Source organism: Artibeus jamaicensis, unplaced genomic scaffold, assembly GCF_021234435.1.
Source record: "Artibeus jamaicensis isolate MK-2021 breed Jamaican fruit bat unplaced genomic scaffold, CSHL_Jam_final contig_469, whole genome shotgun sequence".
In the NCBI taxonomy this organism is placed as follows: domain Eukaryota; kingdom Metazoa; phylum Chordata; class Mammalia; order Chiroptera; family Phyllostomidae; genus Artibeus; species Artibeus jamaicensis.
Genome location: NW_026521847.1, coordinates 2740597 through 2767288, shown reverse-complemented (window position 1 = coordinate 2767288; position 26692 = coordinate 2740597). Strand labels below are relative to the sequence as shown.

Genomic DNA, 26692 nt, shown 5'->3' with positions numbered 1-26692 from the left:
GAGAGAGGGAAACATTAACATGAGAGAAACATTGATCAGCTGCCTCTTGCATGTGCCCCAACCAGGGACAGAACCCACAACTCAGGCTAACTGGGAATCAGGAATCAACCAGTGACCTTTTGCTTTGAGGGATGATGTCCAACCAAGCGAGTGAGTCAGGGTATGAGAACTCTTCTTCAGGTGAATCTGGGCCTACTTCAGTATCCATCTCTCAAAATGACCATCCTAATTTGAGGGGCTGAGCACACCAATTATGCCACTTTTTTTCTATTCCCATAGCTCTGCCAAGTTCACACTGGCCCCACAGCTCCCATCTACACCTAGCACTGGACAAGTATGGATAGTCAACAGCCATTCACAGCCTGTGCTGGGGCCTGGGCAAAGCATCATTAACAAACTGCCTTAGAAACTCATACTCCTGTGACAAAAAAAGGAAATTCAGCTACTTGTCTGGCTCATAAATAACAGTCAAGATTCTATCTCAGGCCTGGTTGACAGCCCGTGAAGGCTCCAATGTCAGCACCCCAGGTTACTTCTTTGGTTGGGAACCAGAATGGCCATACTGTGGTAGGGGATTGAGTGACTGGGTGAACTTGAGAACTGTTTGGTTCCCCTTTTCAACAGTTTTGAAATCAGAGGGGTCACTTGTTTTACAGTTCACTGTAGCCTACAGAATGTACACAGAAAGAGAGTAAGCAGCAGGAAGACAGATTCTAGAATCTTTGTCAGAGCTTCATTTCAGATAAGGAAAAAGACTGAATGGGACTTGCATTTCATTTCTCAAAATACTACTACAGGTTCTATGTACAGTATTGGTTTTGAGTCAAGTCCCTCTGGTAGCTCAATGAATTAGTATTTCAAAACCAGATATTCAAGCCAAGGTCACATACTGTTATTAATCTGGAAACAGCTCTAATGCACCTCCCCACCCCCACTCCTACCAGAATTAGCACCACTGATCTCTGACCAGATGATTTAGTTCATATTTCAGACAATAAGGATGTTAATATGGCAAGTTTCATTACAGTGTACCACCAAGTCCCACCTGGAACAGTAACGTGAAATTGTTGTTACATGTCAATATTCACCTGTAGAACCTTATTTTCTCTTGAAAAAAAAATTCCTCTCACACAACCCAAAGTTATTATCAAACTGTATGTTTAATCAGTTGCTTGTAGTTTATTTCTAAAAATATTAACCCAGACACCTAACATGTTGGCTATATGCTTATGCGCTCTGCCAAGTGTAAGGGCCTCAGAACTGTGTATCTTAAAAAACAAAAAAATTACAACCTTGTAAAAATATAAACTGAAGGCTGACAATCACAGAATATGTTTGAAAAACTACTTGTCATTTTCTCCAAATACATCTCATCTGTTTTGGGCCATCCAAGAATAAACACTTTTCTTTAGGTCAGAGCATACCATTGTCCCAGTGTCTTTGCTTAGGTTAATGTCTCCAAATCGTATCTTGTTTAAGCATTTCTTCCCCCTTATTAAAGTTAACTTTATGGGCAAGTTTCTCGTCAGTTTCAATGGAAAGCTCACGAGATCTATGGACCTTCCAGTCTAAACTTTAAAGGGTTCATGAACCCTGGTTCAGGAAACTTGGCTCTGAAACATCAGCAGCATTGCTAAAACCACACACACACACACACACACACACACGTGCATGGTTATTGGAGGTCATTAATACCACACAAAATATGCAGCCTGACTCAATACTATATTATTGACTGTTACCAGTACTCCAAAAAAAGAGGCCGAACAACAATTTTTACCCATTATGATTTATTCTCTACAATACTTTGTTAAAGAGTTCAATGATTTGCACTGAGAAGTTATATAGCCAAGAGGCAACCAAGTGTAATACGAAGAATTGGTCTGAAGTCCTTGCACTCGAAGGCCATACGAAGTCTCTTGCTTCAGGGAAATAAGGATAAAAACAAAAAACAAAAAAAACTCCACAAGCTCCCTAAGCTCCAGAATCTCAACAGAAAACATCAGTTAGTGAAACTGTAGGTGTTAACATGGAAAACAGATTTTGTGCAAATATTAAAATTAACACCTAACACTCCTGTATAGATTTTTATTATAAACAATAAAATGTCTCAATTACAAACCTTTCATGTTGAAAGGAACTCTAACATGAATTGCTTTATTACTTATGAAGCAAAAAAGTTTAAGAAACTCACAGTGGAAACAATCTAACACTGACAAACTCTACTGATCAAAGACATTCTCTTTCAATGTAAAACGAACACAATTCATAATTACAGAGAATGTCCCAGCTGTGGGTTTATGAGACAACCCAACTTTCTAGACCAAAAGGCACTCACAGCTAGGGATGAAACAAATTCTGAACCAAACCAGCCAAGTTGGGCTGGTCCCTTTAGAACAGTGGTCACCTACTGTTCAGCTTGAGCAGCACAAGGACTAACAAAACACCAAGCAAAAAAATCCCCTTCTCTTTAAACCCACCACTCACACGTGTTGGCCACCCTCATCACTGCACTGGTTAAGTGTGTGGAAGGCAGTTCAGTTTCAGTTTAGAGCCATCACCTCCCTATACAAAGCTGCCACACATATTTATGAAGTGACCATGACCATATACTTCCAGACTGCTTCCTGAATAGGCCCCTTTTGGGATAGACACTTATAGTGCCATTGCTTACAGGGCCAAATAATTTTCGTCAACTCAAGTATTCTTGACAAGCAAGAGGACCTTGAGCACCTCCATTGCTGGACTTGTACGGAGTGTGAAGGAACGCGCAGGGTAAGGCTTCTCCACAAATACTGAGCCCACTGCAGTGTGGTGCTGGTCTTAACCAGCCCAATTCTTGTGCACTGATTCCCTTTCCCCTGCATTTTGCAGGTTTTAAATTTTCTGTTCATTTCCTTAAATGGCAGGTATCCTACCCCACCCTCAATAAAATAAAATTAAATAGGGCAACATTTCTACAGGGAAAAATAGGCTTGAAGAGCATGGCACTGTAAATGCTTGCATGACCAGTTTCACTGAGCATGCTCAGGGATAAAATTTTAGCACCAATTTTTTTTATTTTTTCAATCTTTAGAAATTAAACACAACTTTCAACATAGAACACTTGAACAGTAATGAGTGTAGCCCTATGTATCAATACTGTCGTACAAAATGAAGATGGGTGGTTTAGTCCCAAACTGACCACCCTGACATCAATCCGTGGCACCTAAAATAACTGTTGTCACATGTGTAATAAGACATTTATTATTCTCAGCAGCAGGAAATCATGAAAGAATCCTTCATCTTCAATAGTTTTCAATAACTGCAGGAAGAGTGGCAGGATGCAGGAATGGGCCTGGCATCCTGCTGCTGGCCCATTCCCCCTGCAGTCCACATCCTCATGAACAGAAGATGCTAAGCAAATCTGCTCACCTCACCTCTATTCACCTCTTCCAGGAAACGAGAGCAATGCCTGCAAATAGCACATGTCATTTCTTAACACTGTGTCCTTGTCCTGTCCACCCCATTTCTGTCTAACTTTACTATTTGCCCATTCTGGAAAGCCACACCATCGCCACATAAACTTTTTAAAATAAATCAAAACATTGCGTCCACCAGGTTGACATCCAATCCACTTGCATGTTGTTGAAAACCAGTGTATTACCCTTACAGTCTTTTCTTCCAATTGGCCACCCCCTTCCTGTGAATAATTTCAGCAGTGCCTCTATGACAATGTTTCCAAAGCACCTTCCAAGTCCTTAATTCTATAAACTTTGCCACTAGTGAGAGAATAGGCAAGAGGAAAGAAAATTTGCTGAGAGCTATTTAGAGTAAGCAATAATGGGAAAGGGAAATATACCACATGAAAATCTAAATGACCTAGAATAAAATGAACTACTTGGCTCTGCCCTGATTGGGTGAAGATTCCCAGCATATTAAGCAAGTTAACAATTCACCTTGTTTAGTTACACAGCTTTGTTCTCAAATCCTGTAAAGGACTAAATTATAAACTGTTTTCTCACTTCTACAGGAAAACTAGACACCACTGGTTTTTAAGTCCCTTAAAGATGGTTGCCTGAAAAGAAAAAAATAGCTCGGAGACCCTGTATTCTCTCCTATGACAATGTGTCTTTCTAAAGCCCAACCCAGGTGCTTGTTTGAATATCTATGTCTTCTGTGAACCTAGATCCACCTATAGGCACTGCTACCAGTAAAGGAGTGAGGTAGCCGGGTGGTAAGGACGCAGTCTTTCCTTGCACACTGCATGCAGCAATGACGTCAGGACCTCCTGTAGGCATCCCAGTTCATTCCTTGGCAGGTTATACCACAGAGCTCTCTCTGTTCAATACCGGGAGACTTAATGGAAGGAGTGTCAGAACATCCAATGGCTAGTAGGGTGAAAATTAAATCCTTCAAGGCTGATTGAGCAATGAGATCTGGCACACCATCCAATATGATGTGGGTCTCTGTCCAGGAGCCTCAAAGGACCTGAAGTGCCCACGTTCAACCCTAACATGGCGTCCACTTATGAAGCATGGAGGTTGTAATCAACTGTTGGTATGCAATAAACTGGAAATTTTAAAAAAGGAATTTAAAACAACCTAAAAATGTTTCTTGTTGGTCTCCGTTGCCCAGACTGCCAGGGAAATATACCTCCTTAATCTGGGGAAGCTATAAAGGTGTCTGTGGGTTGAGCCTTCAAGAATCATCAATTCCAGCTTCCACTGTGTGGCCAACACACAGGTGGCCACTTGCATGCCAAGGGTCTTCTGAACCCACACAGCAATTCTCACTAGTCATGGAAGAGCCCCAATCCAATGGAACCCCATAATGAGGAAAGGCTGAGATAAGGCTTGGGCCCCTCAAGTTGTTTCATTCAATATAACCCCACTTCCCCGCCCCCGCCAGTCAGCTGGAGGCAGACTTGGCAACGGAAGCTAGCATCATAAAATGGTGCAGTAATAGAAGTAACTGGACCAGGAAGAGGAGGCATCTGCTCCAATGATGTCATAGCCATTCGTGGCCACAGGGGGGTGGGACTGGTCATGCAGCCTTGTGTCAGGAGTAATGATTGTAGAGGGGCGGGGCATGAAGAGTGCCATTCTGGAAACAGTGCTGTCGAGAAGCAATATATTCTGCATAACTGATTGTCACCTTCTCACTTCGGTACCTGTGTAAGGAAACAGGGAAGGGTATTATGAACCCCAAATATTTCATTCAGGAAAGTCACTCAGCAGAGAAAACCAAAAGCTTATTCCACATTTTGAAAGAATAAAATGGAAGACCAAGAGCAACCTTACTTACAGAAAATGAAAGACAGCACAAAAAAACAATGTTATTACAAATGAACAAGATGAAAAAAGCACAATCACAATACCCCTGAGAATGTGTTTTCTGCACATCCCACCTTTAAACACTATATATGTTTATCATCAGGCTGCTCTTAAGCAATCTGCAACTGGGGCCTGGAGGAAGAATTTCAAGTCAAATTACATGGGTGGCAGATTGGAAGATGATGCAACCAATGCCCAGTATAAACTTCATTATCTACTTTCAGATTAAAATGAATTGACAGAAATGCAACCTTAGTTTGCAAAAAGCAACAAACAAGTTATTTATAACCAAAGGGGCACAGGTAACCTAACTCTGGGTCAAATTCTCATGAAGCAGGTTAAAGAATCCTGGGGCTATATATAGGATTGGTCTCAATTCCTGGATGAATATGCCATGTCATATCACAGGGTCATCAGAACAGAATTCATAGCACTTTAGCACTTTGGCTTTGCTCTGGAAAGAGCCATGAGTCAGGATGCAAAGCATGGGGTGTTACAAACCTATGGAGCCTACTACAGACCACAGGAGCTGGGTGTGACAATCCTTACCCAGAGCCATCTCTTTCCCACTGTAATCACTCCTCCATTGCAAGGTGATTATTCCTGAATTTTGACAGGGAAATGGCTGTTCAAATAAATTATAATAATAATAATAATAATAATATAATGCTTTGTATTTGAAGTGTTTTTTTTTGGAATCCAAAGCATTTCAAAAACACTGGGTTATCTTCCAAATAGACCTGTGAAGTTACTATATGATTATTCCGCATTTTACAGATTAGGGGGCCAGAGGCCCACTGAAGCCCACAGAAGGTAAACCTCTCAGTGTTTTCGATTTCAGTAGGGATGGGAAGAGAACTGACATCTACTACCTGGCCCTGGACTAGAATTCCTCATACATACCTTACACAACCTAAAACAACCCCAAGGCACTATCACTCACTTTTTACAGACAGGAAATTTTTTCCCACTCAGAGAGGCAGAATAACTGACCCAGGTCACATAGCTAAGTGGTGGAGCTAAGTTTCAGACCCCAAGTTCATGTACTTTCTACCACACTAGGCAGCCTCCCCAAGGAACCAATCACCCCAAACAAGGAAATGTTTCCTTTTAACTCTTTATAAAAAGTATTTTCTAACTATTCTTTTAACATGCCACCTGTATCCCTACCACCTAATTGCATGTGACTTCAACTGACCTTGGCCTTCTGCACTGAGGGCCTTCTCTCCTGACCTCAAATTCCCCCCTCAGTCTCTCCCAAAAAAATTAAGTCTGGCAAAGACATCCACAATTTTCTCAGTGGCCCAGCCCTGCTCCTCCTGCTACTGGGTTAGCTGCCGAGCTGCTCAGGATGCTGGGGAGTCTGCCTTTGCTGTCACTCTCCTCAGAGCCTCAACCTTACCATACTTCTGTGGTTTAGAGAGTGCAGAGAAAATTTTTTTCCCTTTGCCAGCAAAAGTACCCTTCATCCAAACCCAACTAAATTAAAATGACAAGGAAGATGAAACAGGGGCTTACCTGGTAAGCTTGATCGTTTTTCTGAATTCACTTGTAATCGGAGCCTTAAAGCCACCTTTTCTGAGTAAGGAATCTATTGTCTGGATCTGATCCCAGTCTGAGAAGAGACACACACTGAGGTCAATGCTCAGTGACAGAGGGGACATGCTTCCACACCATGAGAGAAGAGAAACTGCCAAGTCTGCTAGGGAGGGGCAAAGGAAGCCCTGGGCACTGAGTTGTCTGCCTCACTAACAGTCCAAGTAAAACCTTGGAGAATTGAGATTATGACCTGACACATGACATATGGCTGTCGCCAGGCTCCCTGCTCCTATGTCTTTCCAGTCAGAGGTAATCCCAACATACAACTGGTTATTGACCTAGTGCTGGTAAACCAGGGCTGTTCTGTGGAAAGAGAGAATTCAAATTCTGCAGCTTGTATTTCTTTGCGGGCCTTTGAGGATTTCTAGGAAATCTATTTTGTATTATAGAGAATTAACGAAAAGAAGAAAGCTATTCCTTCAGGATGGGTGGGAAAGTTGTTCATACATATACTATCGTGTTGTTCATGCACATTTTAAAACAGATAAAACTAAATATATCAATTTGAAAACCAAAGAAAACTCCCTAAGTTACTGCAAGATGTGCCACTTTATAATTTTCCCAATCGACTTTCAAATGGCAAATGTTATCTGATTATTTACCTAAGGCACTGTCACATTTCAGTATTAAAAAATACTTATGGTATGACATCTTGTAAAAAATGTTAGATTTATTAATTTTTTATGTCATATCCACACTACTCTTGAAAAAGTTTAAACAAAACCACAATAAAAACCGACAAGGCACTCTGACTGGTGTGGCTCAGTGGATTGAGCCCTGGCCTGCAAACTGAAAGGTTGTTGGTTCAATTCCTGGTCAGGGTGCATGCCTGGGTTGTGGGCCTGGTCCCCAGTTGGGGATGTGTGGGAGGCAGCTGATTGATCTATCTCTCACACATTGATGTTTCTCTCCTTCTCTTTCTCCTTCCCTAAGTATAGTGAACTAAGTATATTAGTTCACTAATATACTAAACTACATATCATTAATGTACAGGCAACATTTAAATGTATTCTTTTAAAGAGAAAACTTGCCCAACCTATGTCCTACCCTTTAATGTTGCAGTTAAGAACTTAGTAACTACCAAGTTATTTTCCCCACATCTCCCAAGTTCTTTATTAAAAAAAGTTATGTTTTGTCTTTTTCTAAGCATAATATTGTGTAATAATTTATGACCAAGAGTTCAAAACCCCAATACATGCAGCTTCCCTTTAACAATGAACTCCAAAATATGGTCAAGTTGATTTGTGGAATTTTGCTATAATTACTCATCCTGGAGGACAATAAATAAAGCTATTCACTGAAAGTGAATTAAGCAAGGAGGAGAAATCTTTACCTCCTTCCCCCTTCCCCAGTTTCTGCATCTTGAAGAGAGTTAATTTTTTTCAGTCTGTAAGAATTTTATAGATATTAAGAGGAAAAAAGGCACTCACTCTTAGTTGCAGTTGGGGTGAAAGACACACACTCCATTTTCCTGCTTTTTAGTCAGCAACACAATAAAGTATCGTTTACTGAAATTCCATTTGTCCAACTCACCTTGCTCCTTAGCAACCTCAGGTAAATATGTGGCTGTACGTTTGATGCCTTTTTCATTGACAAATTCAATTCGAATCCCATGGACCCCTACCTATGAGGAAAAAAACCCCACAACCAAATAAATAGCATTTACTTATTCTAAGGGAACTTCAGCTGTCCATATATAAACTAACATTGTCCCCTCACCAGCTTGATCCAGGACTGAGAAAAGGAGAACCTGTTGATTATCATCACTAATACACTCTCAGGTATAAAAGCCAAAAAAAAAATTTAGCTTGAAATAAGGTGTGATTCTACATGTAGCCAGCTCTGAGAGTATAAAGATTGCAAAAATAAATTATTTCAGTAGCTTGTGTAATAATCTTGAATAGTCTACCTACTATCTCTTCCATTAATATGAACATACCACAGAGTTTTGATCTGGGTTCATGACTATTCACAAATGACTCTAATAACTTTTACTCAAGGGCTTACCCAGAGGGATCTGGAATATTGTGCTTTATCCTCATTATTTTTTCTTATTAGACATGGGAGGAGGATGTGAACAAGAGTGGACTGGGAAGAAAGAGAAGAAGATCTTCATAACTCTTTCTGCTTCTAATATTGTAGCACCTTTTCTGTCACCTATGTTGCTCACAATTGCTTCCAAGCTTAGCTTTCACATTCTTATGCCCTCTCAATGAAGGAGATACATTACCATGTACTAACCCGAACCCAAATGCAACGAGAGATGCAGAGTTCCAAATGCAGCTGTTCTCACCTCCCAGTCCAGGTAATCAATGGCATCCTCAAAGTTAGTAAGGAGGGAGACAGAGCAGGAAAGTTTAGGCAGCTCCTCTCGGGTCAGAGGGGGGAATCGGCTGTCCTTAAGTGCACTGGAAGAGAACAAAAAACATAAGTGAGGCTACTCTGGAGTTGGCAGCATGTGCCTGAATATTTACAACTTGAGCTATGTAGAGACTAGCTCAATTTTTATCACCCATTAATACTCATGTGCTAAAAAACTTGATTCTATTAACTGTCTATACTTGATTAAAGTGGTGACTCATCAGATTAAAACTCCCCATTTCCTGATTATTAAAAAGAGAATGTTCATTCTTTATTTCTTAGAAGACATAAAGTCAGGCAGTTGTTTTCCATTTCATAGATACATTGATTGCCAATTATTCCGCCTATCTGAGGCCTCATTTAATTACCTGGTTAACGTGTATTCCCTGAGTCCTGAATGAAGATTCATGGCTGAGAAGGTCCCAATGCAGCCACGAAGCCGCTTGTCCCGCCCTGTCTTCCATGTCACAAAGAGCGGACTAAAAAAGCAAAACACAAAACACTCTCCAGCCCCAAATTAATCATGGGTAAGAACAAAACCTTGGCTTTATTCCTGTTCATTTGTTATTCCCCAAACAGATTGTTTTCTGAACTGGCAGCTATCTGAAGGACTCTCTGCCTTTCTGGGAATCATGTAGTTCCTGAAGGGAAATGAGAGGATAACTCACGACAAGGCAGCATGAAGACAGGCTAGGCTCTCTGGGCAACCTTTCCTATGTGCCTTGCTGTCAGTTTAGATACCACATGTATGTGCTATATTCCTCTTCCTCTATTCCTCAGAGCCAGTCCTGAAAAAAGTTCAGTATTACACTTTTTCCTTTTAATTCTGTCTTTCTCCTCTTCTTTACTCTACTTTGAATGTCCAAATTCCCTAATTCCATCCTTCATGAAGACACACTAGACTTATACACCTCTTCCTTACCTGCAAGCACTTGCTGCAACCCCATATTGTTCCCATAATTATTTCTGCCACTGGCAACTATAAATATTTCCTGCTCTTAAGTGTTCAGGAAAGAAAAACCATGTTTCCAGAAGAGAGCTCATTTTTAGAAGTTGCCATTCTCTGTTTCTAAGCCAAAGCCATGATTCATTCATCAGGCTACATCGGATTGATGGTGACAGGTTTTTTTAGAAAGAGGTCACAGGTCTGTCCCTAATCCTCAGATTCTGCCAAACTCCTATACCTTTCCTTCTTAGATTCTTAAGTTAAACACTTCTAAAAAGCAAATTAAAACTTTAAAGTTACCTACTTCTTTGATCACTATTACAAAACCAATCCCTTACCTATCTATATATCTTTCCCTTGCATTAAAACACTTGAATAGCACGTGCCAGAGTTACTGTCTCAACACCCACTCAAAAACCCTCCAAGTATTCCTCCACTCTCTTTAAGATGAGACTATAAACCACTGGCTATAACAGCCTGCAATGCTGCAGCCACCACACACTTCTCCAAACCTGTGTCTCTCTCCTTTCCAGGATATACCTAATCCCACTCAGACCAAAGCTGAGCATTTTAACCTGCTCAGTAGGGTTTGTTTGTTTGTTTGTTTTACCATGGCAGTACTGCCCTGAACAGTTAGGGCTTTTTCTCTACATATTCTCTTTCCTGACGCAATTTACACGAGTGACTTCCCCTATACTCTGCCCACACTTTGTGCCACACAATATTTAGCTTTGTATGTGTGGTTTGCCATCTCAACAAGCATCCCAAGAACAAGGATTTTTTCTTCATGCCCCTCCATTCCCTGTCCACTAGGACTGTGCAATGCCTTACTATGCACTGACAGCTAAGGAATGAATGACCTCAGGGCAATGAGTGTTCCAAAAGCATTTTTGAAAAACAAAACCAAAAAGCTCTTTTAGCCCTGACTGGTGTGGCTCAGTGGGTTGGCTATCACCCTACGAACTAAAAAGTCTCTGGTTCGATTCTCAGTCAAGGCACATGCCTGGGTTGTGCACCAGGTCCCTGGCTGTGGGCGTGTGAGAGACAGAGCAATAGTTTGTTTTTTTACCTCTTTCTCCCTTCCTTCCTGTCTCTCTAAAAATAAACAAAATCTTATTAAAAAAATAAAAGGAAGCAAGCTCTTGCAAGCTAGCTCAGATCTGCTTCCAATTCTGAGAAAGGAGTAAACATTAGCATGAGTTTCTTCACTTTAAGCTTTATACACACTCCCTGTTTACATCACTGACACATGAGAAGGCTGGGGACAAACAATAGAGTCTTGAATTAAAAACAGTAAAGCAGATTCCGACATTCTGGGTGAAATGCCAGTGGTCCTGTGGAATTAGGATTGCCAATGAACAAAGTGGGGACCTTTATTAAGAGCATTACAGCTCCCACTAAATGAGCTCCTAGTCTCTAACCTGGCCCTCAGACACTCCCAATTCACTCGGAGTCAACACTACTGGGGTCCACAATGGCGTGATAGTGGACCTCTCCACTTGAGAAATTAAATATAACCTAGTCCCCTTCCAATACCAAATTCAGTGAACATTACAAATATTGTTAGACATTTATCATCGTATTCCTGCTCCCTTGTGCCCATATCATGTTAAAGATTTTGTAAGTAGCAGACTCTCTCTATTTATACTAGTAGAAAGATGCCATCATGGTTTTCTCATTGTCCCCTGTCCTGATGGATTTACTCACTAGGGGTCATTGGTGAATCTAGGAAGTCGTGGCTGTGGGAAGCCATAGAGGTGACAGTAGAGGACATCAAAGCAGTAGCAGCACATCTCTGCAGTTACCACCAGATTCTTGGTGGTGTTGGCAGTTCCATTGGGTCGGGGAAGAGGGCTCAGCGCTCCCGATGCGGGATTCATTCGTGTAATGGGAGAGTTTCCAGGTCCCAGAGTTAAGTCTGACACATTCTCCCGACCACTGCTGCCATCCACATGCTGGTGGTTTTGAAGAGGTCCTGAACTAGAGCCAGGGACAGTTGTGGATTGGTTCCCGTGAGCGTGCGTTCCGTTTCCAGATAACTTGGGCTTCTTGACCCCACAACAGCCTGCTGCCAACTTGGGCTCGAGTGGAGGAACGCAACGTCTTTTTCCCATCCTGATTCAGTGCTTGAGGTTTGGAATGCTAGAGAACTCTAACTAGAAAGGAATAGGTAAACATTAATTTAATTAGGTTAGCTAAAAAGAGAAATCAGAAACCAAAGGCAAAATGAGAAAACAAAAACCAAAGAGAAAGAGTCTCCACAGAGAGGCAAGAGTGATTAATTCTCTTTCTCACCCAAGTCACATAGTCACAAAGGGTCTCAGACCAGCAGGGCTAGAAGATATCCTGAGTTCCAGACCAGCAACTCCCAAACTTTTCCTAAAGGGGACATTTAAAAAAAAATTCCCATAAAGCTATGATCACCATGAATAGAAGCAGGCAACAACGTTCTCTTGCCCAGGACTCCCCTGGGCAGAAGAAAGAGTTGGGTGGCAGCCATTGTGAAGCTAGATGATGAAGGGCATTTCAAAAATGACTAAAAAAATTGCACTTGACTCATCAGACTCTTCATCAGGTTGCTTTCTCTACCATCTCATAGGATCCAAACTGAACCACTCTCTACTTTAAAGGATCCCAGAAGAACCTTCATGCTTTTCCTTGTTAACCACATCCTTTCACAGCATCTTCTGCAACACCAACCTAAATATATGTATGTGTAATTTCAGCCCCAGACCTTAGTGACGGTGAAATGCAGTTTAGCTGTTATTCTCAAGAAAGAGCTTTAGCACACCTTCTAACACAAAGCTCCCATCTTTCTGTACCCCCACAGCTATCATTCTGATACTACTCATTTTCCTTAGTTCTCTAAACTCATTTCAATTTCTCTACCCTTTTAAAGACTCATTCAAGAAAAGCTACAACCCAGTAGGAACCTTTATTCATACAAATGACCCAAGCTTTATAGTCCTTTTGTGAGGTAGCCATTCTGCACTGTCATAACAAAGCAGACCTATGTAAAGCTACTTACCTTAACATAATGTGGCATCAGATAGGCCAGAAAAAAGTGTCCCATCTGATGATGTAAACCAGAGGATCTTTTATGCTAAATCTTTTTTCAATATATTTTATTGATTATGCTATTCCAGTTGTCCCATTTTCTTTCTCCCCTTTATTTCTCCTCCCCCCTGCACCTGCCCCTCCCACCAGCATTCCCTCACCTTAGTTCATTTCCATGGGTCCTACATACAAGTTCTTTGGATTCAGCATTTCCCATACTATTCTTAACCTCCCCTGTCTATTTTGTACCTACCATTTATGCTTCTTATTCCCTGTACCTTTTCCCCGATTCTTCCCTAGCACCCTCCCCGCTGATAACCCTCCATATGATATCCATTTCTGTGATTCTGTTCCCGTTCTAGTTGTTTGCTTAGGTTTTTTTTTTAAGGTTCAGTTGGAGATAGTTGTTGAGTTTGTTGTCATTTTACTGTTCATATTTTTTAAATATTTTATTTATTTATTTTTAGAGAGAGGGGAAGGGAAGGAGAAAGAGTTAAAGAAACATCAATGTGTGGTTGCCTCTCACATGGCCCCCCACTGGGGACCTGGCCTGCAACTCAGGCATGTACCCTGACTGGGAATCAAACCAGTGACCTTCTGCTTCACGGGCCTGTGCTCAATCCACTGAGCTACACCAGCCAGGGCTCTGTTCATACTTTTCATCAACTTCTTTTTCTTAGGTAAATCCCTTCAACATTTTATATAATAAGAGCTTGGTGATGATGAACTCCTTTAACTTGACCTTTCATTCTAAATGAGAGCTTTGCTTGATAAGAGTATTCTTGGATGTAAGGTCCTTGCCTTTCATAACTTGGAATACTTCCTTCCAGCCCCTTCTTGCCTGCAAGATTTCTTCTGAGAAATCAACTGACAGTCTTATGGAAACTCCTTTGTAGGCAACTGTCTCCTTTCCTCTTGCTGCTTTTAAGATTCTCTCCTCTTTAATCTTAGGTAATGTAATGTGCCTTGGTGTGTACTTCCTTGGGCCCAACTTCTTTGGGACTCTCTGAGCTTCCTGGACTTCCTGAAAGTCTATTTCCTTTGCCAGATTGGAGAAGTTCTTCATTTTTCAATCTCTTGCTCTTGCTCTTCTCCTTCTGGCACCTCTATGATTCGAATTGTAAAATGTTTAATGTTGTCCTGGAAGTTCCTAAGACTGTCCTCAGTTTTGTGAACTCTTATTTCTTCATTTTGCTCCAAGTCAGTGATTTGAGTCCTGGTTTCTTTCCCTTCACTGTTGGTTCCCTGTACATTTTCCTTTATTTCACTTTCTACAGCCTTCACTTTTTCTATTTTTTCCATCATAATCTTTTCTGTGAGCATCCTGATTACCAGTGTTTTGAACTCTGCATCTGATAGGCTGGCTATCCTTTCATTGCTTAGTTCTATTTTTTGAGCTTTGACCTGTTCTTTCATTTGGGCCATATTTTTTATGTCTGCTCACCTGTTATGTAGTAAGGGGCGAAGCCTTAGGTATTTGCCAGAGCAAAGCAACCTGCTTAGCTGGGTTGTGGTGCAGTATGTGGGGGAGGGGTCTGAGAGGGAAGAATGCCACTTGCTCAGCTCTTGGTTGGTTCTCATAACTTCCCACGCTACCCACAAGTAAATTGGGCCCTTTTGGTGCTAATTCCTGGGAGGGTGAGTTTGTGTACATTGTAGTACCCTGTGGGTCTCTCCACTGAACTCTCCTGTGAGGCTGAGAGTTTCTCCTGCCCTTGCAACACCCATAGGCTTTTACAGTTAGAGGTTTTAAGGCTTTATTTCCCTGCACTGGAAACCTGGGTTGTGCGATCTACCTCACTCCCCAGTTGTTCTTTCTGGTTTATCCGTGTGGAAATGTGGAATGGCCTGTTCCCTCACCCAACCCAGCCCTCCAAGTGCCACCTTACTGCTATTCCTCTCTGACCCAGGTGCCTGTCTCTGACCCTCCTACCAATCTGGATGAATTTTTAACTTCTTGGTTGTAGGTTTGATTTTCTGGCAATCCTAGTTATTTTCTGTTTTTAAACTTGTTCTTCTTTAGGTTGTATGAGGAGGCAAAGCATATCTACCTATGCCTCCATCTTGGCTGGAAATCACTAAATCTTTTTTCTTAACACACCTTAAACGTAAGGTAAAAATGTATAGCTATAAGATGACCATGATCCTCTTTCTGTTCTGTTAATAATCAACAGAATCAGAAGAATAGATCCTAGTTATTTCAATGTCAATTATACCAAAGTCTGTAAAATTTTGTTAACGAGAAAAGTATACTGCTTTTTTTTCAAATCATTAATGTTAGTGCTGGCCCTTCCCCAAATTATATATGTGTTGTTCTACCTAAAATTTTCTCTATGATTTGAACACATAGCACATGATTGCCTTTTTAGACATTGCTCTACAACATAGTTTTTGGTTATAAATTCTGTAATTTTTAAAATCAAATCAGATATTTTTAAGTTGAATGACATAAACAGTCCACAAATATTTATTTTCTTGATATATGATGATCCATAAAATACACAATTTTGCATCTATAGCAATTCTTAGTGAGATGAAAGTTGTCTATAACCAAGGAAAAATAGCTTGTACACTTCATGTGGGGCTTGAAACAGTCTTCTTTTTGAAACAGCCTTATGCACTTGGCCCATTAAAACGTCCAAAATGTATACTGTTTCTGAGCATGGACTTTGTTGTCTTGTTCAGACTATTAACAGAGGAAGCAGGATGTGTTGGTTGACAAGGTTAACTCCAAAGCTAACTGGCCTGGGTTCAAATCCTGATTCCCTCAGGATTAACCTCTCTGATTCAATTTGTTCACAATGGGAACAATAGGACTTGCCTCATGTGGCTGTCAGGATAATAATACTAAGGTATGTGATGGACTTCATACATATTAAGTGTCAATTTATTTAGCTGCTCCCACAAGTAAGGAACTACTGGAGGGCCAGAACTTACTCTGTACTGGTGCTCTTTAAACAGGGTTTCACAAACCCTCAAACCTATTCAGCAAAGTGGGACCTCAGGCTTAATAAGCTAGAGAACCTGCCCAAAGTTAGACTACCACTAAGTGGAAGAATTAAAATTGGGACCACAGTCTTATCTGTTAGAGTCCAAGGCCTGGATTTTCCCACTAAATCACAAAGAAGTGTGAGGCCTGCCAATAAGAGCCGTTGGATTCAGTCCCTTTCCCAAAGGCATAATAAAAAACAAACTGCATTCAAGGGTATACTAAAAGCTAGCCAAATAGGTGGCAGAATCTTGCCAAGAAAAATGGAGCAGGAAAAATTCAAAACCAACACCTAAGCCATCACCTGAATATTTACCAGTTCCCCTGACATTATCATTTGAGTTCACAAAGGATGTCACTTTAAGGCCTCTGAGCTCTTATTTGACTTTTTACCTTTTATGTAACTGAAGGAAAGGGATTTAGGACATGTGTTTAATGAAACAACAGAACTATCTCTAGACAACTGTAGTTTTAACAGGGCTAAGAGGACCCAGAAACTCTGCCTTTAAAGAGCCCAAAATTCAAAGAAACAAAAGAAAAGGGATGAAACACAAAGGTTAGAAAAAAATTTCCTCATTCTCATTACACTAAAACATACATGAAAAAAGAGCTATATGTTAGGAGATGGTGGCGACTCAGGTATTCCTTAGTGGGTGTTACCAACTACCTGAGCAGTAGAAGATTTTCATGAACTGAAGTCTAGGAATAATCTGCCTACACACAACAGCAATTACTGATCTGCAGTCAGCACGGTCACAACTCATTACATTACACAATTTCTCACACCCTCCCAAACAACGATTTTGAAATTAAAGAGGCAACCCATCCCTGACCAGGTTGTTACAGCATCGTCATGATACACCAAGAATGTGGGTTTGATACCCGGTCAGGGCATGTACAAGAATCAACCAACAAATGCATCAATTAATGGAACAACAAATTAATGGCTCCCTTTCTCTCTCCTTCCATCTCTTTAAAAAATCAGCATCACTAGCTATCAGAGAGATGCAAATTAAGACTACAATGAGATACCTCTTCACACCCATCAGAATGGTCATCATAAACAAATCAATGAAGAAGTTCTAGTGAGGCTGTGGAGAAAAAGGAACCCTAGTTCTCTGTTGGTGAGAATACAGAGCGGTGCAGCCACTGTGGCATTTCCTAAGAAAAATGAAAATGAAACTGCCTTTTGACCCAGCATTTCCATGGCTGGGATTATACCCTAAGAATCCTGAATCACCAATTCAAAAGAACCTATGCATCCCAATGTTCACAGCAGCACAATTTACAACAGCCAAGTGCTGGAAGCAATTTAAGTGCCCATCAGAAAATGAGTGGATCAAAAAATGATGATACATTTATGCAATGGAGTACTACCCAGCAGAAAGAAAAAAGGAGCTCCTACCCTTTACAACAATGTGGATGGAAATGGAGAGCATAATGTTAAGTGGAATAATCCAGGCAGATACCTTATGATTTCCCTTATAAGTGGAACCTAATCAACAAAACAAACAAGGAAGCAAACAAAATATAACCAGAGACATCGAAAAAAATAGAGAACAAACTGACAGTAACCAGAGGGGTAAGGAGTGTGGATTATAGGGGAAAAAAGAGGAAGGAACATGTTTAAAGGTTTGTCCCCCACATGGATAAAGCCAAAGGGGGTGGGACGTAGGGATAACTGGCACTGGGTAGAGTTGCAGGAACAAAATGGAGACAACAGTACTTCAACAAAAAAAATAGTAATTTTTACCTTATTTAGCTGACATCTTTACCTACATCTATGTCTTTCATTTGTTCTTAATAGTTATGTTTAGGTTTGAGGGTGAGAGGTGGGGGGAAATTGGAGAAACTATACTTGTATGACAATTTTACACACACACACACACACACACACACACACACACACACACACTCTCTCTCTCTCTCTCTCTCTGGGGGGGGGGGAGCCAACCCAAATCTGTGGTTCTTTAGGTCCACACATTTCACTGCAGCAAACAATTCAAATGATATTCTCAATCAGTGACCAAAGGCAGTGCTACCAACTTTCTGTGTCACTTTAAAAATTTATTCTATAAAATATATGGAAAATTCAAAACACAAACAAAATAAAACAGCATAAGGAACCCAATATTCAGCTTTACCATTTTTCATTTGTAGCCTACCTATTCAGCCCATCTCCCCTCCTCCATTCAATTATTTTGAAGGCATGTTTTTAAGGGGGCCGATACATTATCTATCAGTATAAAGCAAACATTAAGTGAAGTACAATAAAGAATGTGAAATAAAACAGGGTGCTGGTAGTAAATACTTTGTATTTACAACATTAACCATTATCCACTAATTCCATAAAAATGTTCTCTTTAGGTTGGGGATTCTTCTAAGCCTATTCCAACAAAGCAGGCATCTCACCACAACCAAGTAGACCAAGACTCAGCTTCCAAGACCAACCTACAATAAGAGACTCATTTCTCCAACAGCTTGGTGTCTGAGAGTACAGTGTAAGATAGCTCAGAATAACAGAATTTCAATACAACAGATGAACCTGCTGTCCGATCAGCTTAAATAATAATAATACCACTAAAGACATACTCAACATCTCTTCTGAAATAGTATGGGAATTCTTACTCTTCCTAAAAAGTTCATAAAAAAACTACCAACAATGGTACTTTGATCATAGTAGGAGTAACTGCATAGTTAGTGTGAAGTCAGTTCATCTGAAATAACTGTAATTAAGTGTAAAAACCTTTGCCTTACAAACATATATATCGCCGACACTCTCTCAAGCCTTCATTTGCTTACTTTCAAAGCTAAACTCAAAGGCTACTTTAAGAGCCAGTAGTGGTTATCTCATTTTCCTTTGTTCACTTGAGTTCACTGAGAATGTACTAGGTAAAATTGATTTCCACCAGACGGAGACAAATTCATAAATTACTGTTTTACCTCTTTACTTGAGACTTCCTAATCCAGCAAGTGTTGAATAAAGTATGCTGTCGGTGTTGAAAAGTCACCACGTATTTACCTAACATGCAACACTCAGGGGTCCTGCCCTCCTTCATGGTCTGTCACAAAAACCAGATGAGGACTCTTCCTCCCTTTCTGCAGGGAAGCTGAGCAGGGTTCTATGGCCACTTTAATTCCAGCCAACAATGAAATCATCCTCAACTTTAGTCTCAGAGGCCAGGTGGCATTTGTGTTTTGTCTTTCGCAACACTTAACTCAGGATCCTGGATATACACACCAGTCATTTTATCTACTGATCTCCTAGTTACATCATTTAAGGTTGCTTAAAAAAAAAAAAAAGATTTTAGCCCTGGCTGCTGTGACTCCATGGATTGAGTGCAGGCCTGCAAACTAAAAGGTCACTAGTTCAATTCCCAGTCAGGGCACATGCCTGGGTTGCAGGCCAGGCCCCCAACTGAGGGCATGTAAGAGGCAACTGATTGATGTATCTCACATACTGATGTTTCTCCCCCTCTCTCTAAAAATAAATAAATAAAATCTTTTAAAAATAATAAAGAAAAGATTTTATTTATTTTTTATAGAGAGGGGAAAGGGAGGGAGGAAAGAGGGAGAGAAAATCTATCAGCTGTCTCTCACATGCCCTTAAGTAGGGATCTAGCCTGCAACCCAGGCATGTGGCCATGACCAGGAATTGAACAGGCAACCCTCTGATTCTCAGTCTCATGCTTAATCCACTGAGCCACACCAGATAAGGCAAGTTTGCCTTTTTTATAAGAAGGAAATTTATGGCACAAAACTCTGTGCCATAGTCTTAGCCTAGTCTTTAGATACTGGGCTCCACTGTAATGTGCTAACTGTGGAGTGTGTCAGAAAACTGAAGCTAAATTTTAAATATCTATTCTTTTTAACAATATCAACTGTTCAAAAACTAAGAATGGCTTCATTCTTAGTAAAAATGGATAGTTAATATGACAATTTATTAAAACATTAGGTCAAATATCCTGTTCATTAACTTCTTTGATTTATGCTGGCAGCTGTCTTCTTTACTAAAACACACCAATAACTGGTCAGTCCTGGACTTGGCCTCAGGTGATATTTAACTTTAGGTTGTTAAAGGCTTTCCTTCAATAGGCCAAACCTACTTTCTCAACTGCACTTCGGAAGAATTTTTATTTTCTTTATGAATGATGGAGCCCTTTTATTTGCTCTGACAGCAATGTATGATTTCAGGAATTAATACAAATGATGTCTTATAAATGGCTGATGTTTACAAAAATAAAGACCAGTATTGAGGGAGGATATGAGGACACCATGATTGAAGTAGCTGGTTGGGCAGAGGACCTTCCTCCCTCACTAGGGGGCCTCTTCTAAGACCCCTAAGTACTGTAAACAACAAGCTGCCCTCTTCCTCCTTGACCAGTATGACTCAATTGGTTGGGCATCGTGCCTCAAAGAGAAAGATCTTGGGTTCGATTCCCAGTCAAGGCACATGTCTGGGTTGTGGTTTTGGCCCCAGGTCAGGACACGCAAGAAAGGCAACCAATGAAGTTTCTCTCCCTCTCAAAATAAAACCTAAGAAAAAAACCCCTAAAATCCCAAACTGACATCTTCCTGTAGCAGCTCTCATCTTCAGAAAACAGAACCTAGGCTCTGAGGTTATATTCTAGGCTCAAATCCCAACTATGACCTCCCACATACTGGCTATGCAAACTCAGGCTGATATCTCTGTGGAATTGGGCTCCTGCTACAACACAGTTATTTGTGAGCAGTCAATGTGCAATATATGAAGAGCACCTAGCAGTTCTTTGGCATGTAACTAGTATTTAAAGTATCTACTATAACCAATACTACCACTACCTCTATTAATAAAAGTAGGGTTGATTCCAAAAATCAACCATAGCTCTGAGTTCTTACCACGTCTACAGAAATAAGTGTCTTCATAATGCTTCTATTAAGAACCACCTTGTAGCCTAGGCTAAAATACCATTATTAACATGTGATTATTACTTCAGTGACCTAAGGCTTGTCCTCTTTGGAGAGCAACAACTTCTAAGTCATTCACTGTTCTTTTCATTGTGAATGCCAGAAAACATAAGAAAGAATACTGGGCTGTCTGAGAGTCATACACAGTTTTATTTTACCTGGGTCCTCTTTTAACCTTATACTAAAAAGAAACTAAACTTGATAAATATGCTATTACTACAGAAGACTTGATATGTATTGAATACTAAAAGAACCACTGCATCCAAGTAGTAAGATTTCAAACAATAACCAGATTAAAATATCTAGAAAAGCTTAGAGGTAAAAAAAACAAAAGACAAACAAAAAAACCCCTCTAGTTTCACCTTTTGAAAACAAGCTACAAAACAGTTTATTAGAGGGTATGACCTTATACCAAAGAGATTTGTAAGGCAGGAAAAAGGCAAAGAAAAAAGTGGTTTCTGAATTCTTTCCTCTTATTGGTGTCCAGATGTCTGTTCAAATCAAGCTTTACATAGAAGGAAACAAGACTGTTGTTTCCTTTGTGACAGAGTTAAAACAGAAATTCAATTCAATATTGGCTTGGCCAAAACTTTGAAATAATTTTGTTAGACTGTATTCTAACAGCTGTCATATCAGCGTGCATTAAAAAAATAATAAAAGTCAAAAGTAGTGAATTTTGTGTAGCAATTTTAATATTTAAGATGGAAGAAAGTAAGCAACATTTTTATGCTTTATTATTTTTTTAAATTATTTTAAATTTATTTTTAGAGATGGGAAAGGAGGGAGGGAAACATCAATGTGTGATTGCCTCTTGCGTACCCCCCTACTGGGGACCCGGCTCACAACCCAGGCATATGCCCTACACTAGGAATTGAACTGGTCACCTTTTGGTTCCCAGGCCAGCACTCAATCCACTGAACCACACCAGCCAGGCCTGCTTTATTATTTTAAGAAAGGTAAAAATTAAACTGAAACACAAAAAAAGATTTGTGCAGTATATGGACAAGGTGCTATGACTATTTGATCATGTCAAGTGGTTTACAGTTTCTAGGTACCTCTGACATTTTGGCCAAATAATTCTTTGCTGTGGGGCTGTCTTATGCAATGGAAGATGTTTAGCCTGGCCTCTTACCCATTAGAAGCAAATAGCAGGAGATAGCCAAAACACTTAAAATATCCAAATCAATAAAGTTATTGGTGAAAATGTAAAACATGTATTTTCTCATGGAAAAACTAAACAGACTTTTTGCCCAACCCAATAATTGCATCATGAGTAGTAAAAAAGCACCTGAGCTACAATTCTAGCCTACTTATGAAAGTTTTCCAACAAAACAGTCAGATGAAAAAGCCACAAACAAGAACATGTATGAATGACTCATGAAACATCAACAAGGGAGAGGGGACTGACTGCAGACAAGAGGAGTGGGCTAGGTGGAGGGGGGCAAAATGAAAAAAAGAAAGAAGAGAGAAAAGAAGGAAGGAAGGAAGGAGAAGGAAGGAAGGAAGGAAGGAAGGAAGGAAGGAAGGAAGGAAGGAAGGAAGGAAGGAAGGAAGGAAGGAAGGAAGGAAGGAAGAAAGAAAGGAAGAAATTGGGACAACTGTTAATAGAATAATGTTAAAAAAACAAAACAAAAAATATACCCCACAAACTTTGTGGTAATCACTTCAAATAATTGTTTCTGTATTTTTGGAAACCCTATCATACACATCATACACAAAAACACTTGCTGTATGAAAAATTGCCCTGCAAAATACAGATCTACCTATGTAATTGCTTTAAAAGTTACAGATTTAGGAAACTGCACAGAACTTTACATTTTAATGTCAGCTTAGCTTAAAGAAAAAACATAAATATAGGATTCAAAAGTTTTGTTTTTAGATCCCCTCCCTTTACTATGTGCCAGATCATTCTAGGCCTGTTCTTTCATTTGTAAAAGGAAAGTATTTGTTTCCTAACCCCCACCCCCAACAGATGGTTCATGAGGCTTCAATATGATGTGAAGCACTCTGAAAAACTCTCTTACAAGTGTTAGCATAACATTACTAATAAACTCAAGGGGATGCAGCAGTAATAAACATTTTCCAGAACTTTGTTCAAATGTAGAATTTTTTCCAAGATAAGAGTATCACCATAACAGACTTAGGGCAAAATGTTCCAAAAATCTTAAGATTATAACTGTGTGTTAGAGACCCAATAACTAACCTGGAGAGGAATTGCATTAATCTGAGTTATGGTCTTTGACTGTCTTAAAAAAAATGTAGTAGTAATTTGGGAGGGAGCACAGCCAGGCTTATGTACTAAAGACACAGAGGGTAAGTGTAATGCTACACCTCCATCTAGGTCATAGGTCGTTCTATTGGGATTATGGACAATAAACTTATCTTTACATATTTCAATTAGTTTAAAAGAGAGCAAGCTGAAGGAACTTCATCCACATTAGGACCCTCTCACTGAAGTACAAAGATTCGAGTGAACCAGATAAAACCTATACTCTAACACAGGTCTAAAAGAAAAACAAAAATAACAACAAAAAAGGAAATTCTATTCCTAATATCCAAGGTTGTACTCACTGAAAGCAGAAAGTTTGTATTTCCAGGGGAACAGCTACAACAGAGTGGAGCTACTTTGTCTCTGAAATGAATTTTCTTCCTTCTGATTCCATTCCTTCTTCCTGTACCTAAGATGGAAATGCAGGTGTAGTGAATAAACAAAATCAAGGTAGTGTAGAGGTAAGAGATGGTTTTTGAAAAACTACAACTCAACAAAAAAATTTTTAAATATTTTATTTATTTATATTTAGACAGAGGGGAAAGGAGGGAGAAAGAGGGACAGAAATACCCAGGGGTTGCCTCTTGTAAGCCCCTAACCAGGGACCTGGCCCAAAACCCAGGTATGTGCCCTGACCAAGAATCAAACCAGTGACCTTTGGGTTTGCAGGCCAGTTCACAGGACAGAGCTCAGTCCACTGAGCTACACCAACCAGGGTTCAACAATGCAATTTCTAAAAAACAAATAGCCAAGGAACAGGCTTGCTTTACTTCAAAACATTTCAAAATCTAAATAAAAGGCGGCAATGGCAGTCCCTTGCACTGAATCACCAAGAAGTGAGAACATTGAAGATCAAAGATTTTACTGAACCTGAACATGAGATACACTTTAAAACTTTCTCCACCATTAATTTAGATCAAAAATTGCTCTCAGGCCAAGATATATCATTTCAAGGCTCTCCACTAGTTTCAGAATACAAACATATTCCCAAATCCTCTTCAAAGATGGTTTTGAAGAATTACTAGATAGCATGCCAGGGCTAGGTCCTGAGGACATACCACCTTGTTATTCCAGATGGAGAAGAAAACTGGAAGTAACAGCCATCCATCCTTACCCTTAGTGTTGCATAAATCTCTTCGCCAACTCTCCCCACCCCCTATTAGTAGAAAACTAAGCTATTCCCGAAGATGTAAATAAGCAGGAAGACTCCCGGCCCCACCCACTCTATCCAAGAAAAGGGCAGTGAAAGAGGATAGGCCCACCGGGATAAAGGGGTGAGTGTGGCAAAGTGAGTTCCGATAAGGTCGCCGAACAGAGAAGGGCAGGGAATGAAGGGCAAACCCCACAACCTGGGAAGGAGGCAAAAAAAAAAACAAACCCAAAATGTGTAGGGGGTGGGGGGACAAAGGAAACGGGAGCTATGGGTAGGTAAGGAAGGAGAGACTGAAAGTGGGGTTGGCGAAAAAAAAAAAAAAAGTAAGAAGAGAAAGACGGTGAAGCAAGAAAAGGACGAGACCGAGTGGGGAAGAGAGACCGAGGCAAGCAGGGGCAAAGTAGATTAAGAGAAAAGACGAAAAGTAAGAAAAAAGGGGGTTGAGGAAGGAGTACGGAGAACTGTGAGGAGGATTAGGGTAGACAGCCCAGCGACGGGTAGGGGCGGCGGGGCCAAGTCGCTGGGTTGGAATCCAGACGCCCGGCTGAAGAGAGAGGGGGGAGGGGAGAGGAGGAGCAAGGAGGAAGCGACGGGTGGGGCCGCCAGGAGGCGCCGGAGACCCCCAAACTTTACCCGGACCCGAGACTGTTTACCGTAGAATGTAAGGAAAGGAGTGGGAGCCTCGCCTCACAACCCAAAGCAGGGGCTACCGCCCGCCACCCCCAGTAATGCCTCAGACCACCGCCCTCAGTAGGGACACGGCCACAGGCCTCGCCCGCCTGCTGCCTCCCTTCTCCGACGCCCGGGGTCCCCTACCCCACCCTGCCCGGACCGTCACATTGACCCCAGGGGCCTGCAACCCGGCTGCTCCCCTTCCCTAGCTGATGAAGCCCAGCAGAGGAGGCGCAGCCCCAGTTCCCCACCTTCTCTCTCGGTCCAGGCGCAGCCGGGGTGGACGGCACCTCTCGCGCTCTGTCTTATGCTTCATGGAGCCATGCGCCTGGGTGGGGGCTCCCGAGAGAAGTGGGCCCGCGAGCGGACGGGACGCGCGCGGCACGGACGGGGCGGAGCAAGAAAGGCCGGCGGGCCGTGGGAGAAGAACTGGAGGTACCGCCGGGCAGCTGGAGGACTGAGTGATGCCTAGACCAGGCGCCCGGTATCCCAGCAGCCACCGGAGGCAGTGCAGTAATGGAGGACGGATGTAGGGAGTTCTCCAGTGGATTACACGCCCTCTAGCCGAGCCGTGAAAACGAACGAGATCAGAGCGCCGACGGAGCACGCTCCACTGCTGTCACGTGGCCCCAGTCGGCGCACTTTATTGGCTAGAGTTGAAGTTAGCCGGCTGTTTAGCAGTGGTGAGGCCCAATCCTGGGCAATTGGAATAAAGAGGGTTCTGCTGCGAGGAGGAGCGAGAGGAGGCCGTCGCCGCAAACGGTCCGAAGTTCTAGGGGGCCACTGTCTCGGCGGGAGGTGGAGCGTACGCCGGACGTCTCGGCTACGTGAACGTGGGAACTAGCGAGTGGTGGGCGCGCTGGGATTTGTAAAGCGGGCTCCGCGGGCGGCGGCTGCGAACGTCAGCCTGGGTTTCTGACCCGGCTGGTCCACTCCGCCCTACATTAGGGTACGACCCTTAGCAGTCCACGGCTTTTCTTCCCAAGCGCCGAGGATCACGGTGCCTCACCTATCCCGGCCCAGGCCTTCCAAAGCAGCCGGGAAAGAGCAGCTCTGACCAGCTTTAAATCAAACCCCTCATCTGGCCAGCGAAGTACTCCAGGAGGGTCCCAGGCCCGGTGCCAGCTTCCTCATGGCCCAGGAAGGGCAATCTGCATTCATTTTTCGGGGACTGTCAGTAGTCCGAATTTTTGCCTTGACCCTCAGAACTCCTAGGCTGGAGATGACTTCAGTGGGATTACCCACGGTACAGGATTATTCAGTAAAGTGACTAAGCATATTCCTCAGCGCCAGCAAGGCAAAGACCTAAAAAAGAACAATAAAAAAACATTTTAAAAATTAAGAATAAATTATTTTAATTCCACGTACTTGTTATTTGATTTGA

General features: G+C 41.4%; 1 protein-coding gene across 2 annotated transcripts; it reads right to left on the bottom strand.

The window, feature by feature from the left end:
• Positions 1–1773: 1773 nt before the first annotated feature.
• On the bottom strand, positions 1774–25886 carry AMMECR1L (AMMECR1 like). Of its 2 annotated transcripts, XM_037125626.2 has the most exons (9): positions 25560–25886; positions 23786–23892; positions 12517–12600; positions 11929–12377; positions 9644–9754; positions 9208–9322; positions 8448–8538; positions 6834–6930; positions 1774–5152 (listed from the first exon to the last, which is right to left on the bottom strand). In XM_037125626.2, exons 4-9 carry the CDS (start codon positions 12333–12335, stop codon positions 5041–5043), a joined length of 933 nt encoding a protein of 310 aa, XP_036981521.1. In that variant the 5' UTR covers positions 12336–12377; positions 12517–12600; positions 23786–23892; positions 25560–25886; the 3' UTR covers positions 1774–5040. The 2 variants fall into 2 exon arrangements, with proteins under 2 accessions (XP_036981521.1, XP_036981522.1); XM_037125627.2 differs by lacking the exon at positions 12517–12600.
• Between the last annotated feature and the right edge of the window lie 806 nt (positions 25887–26692).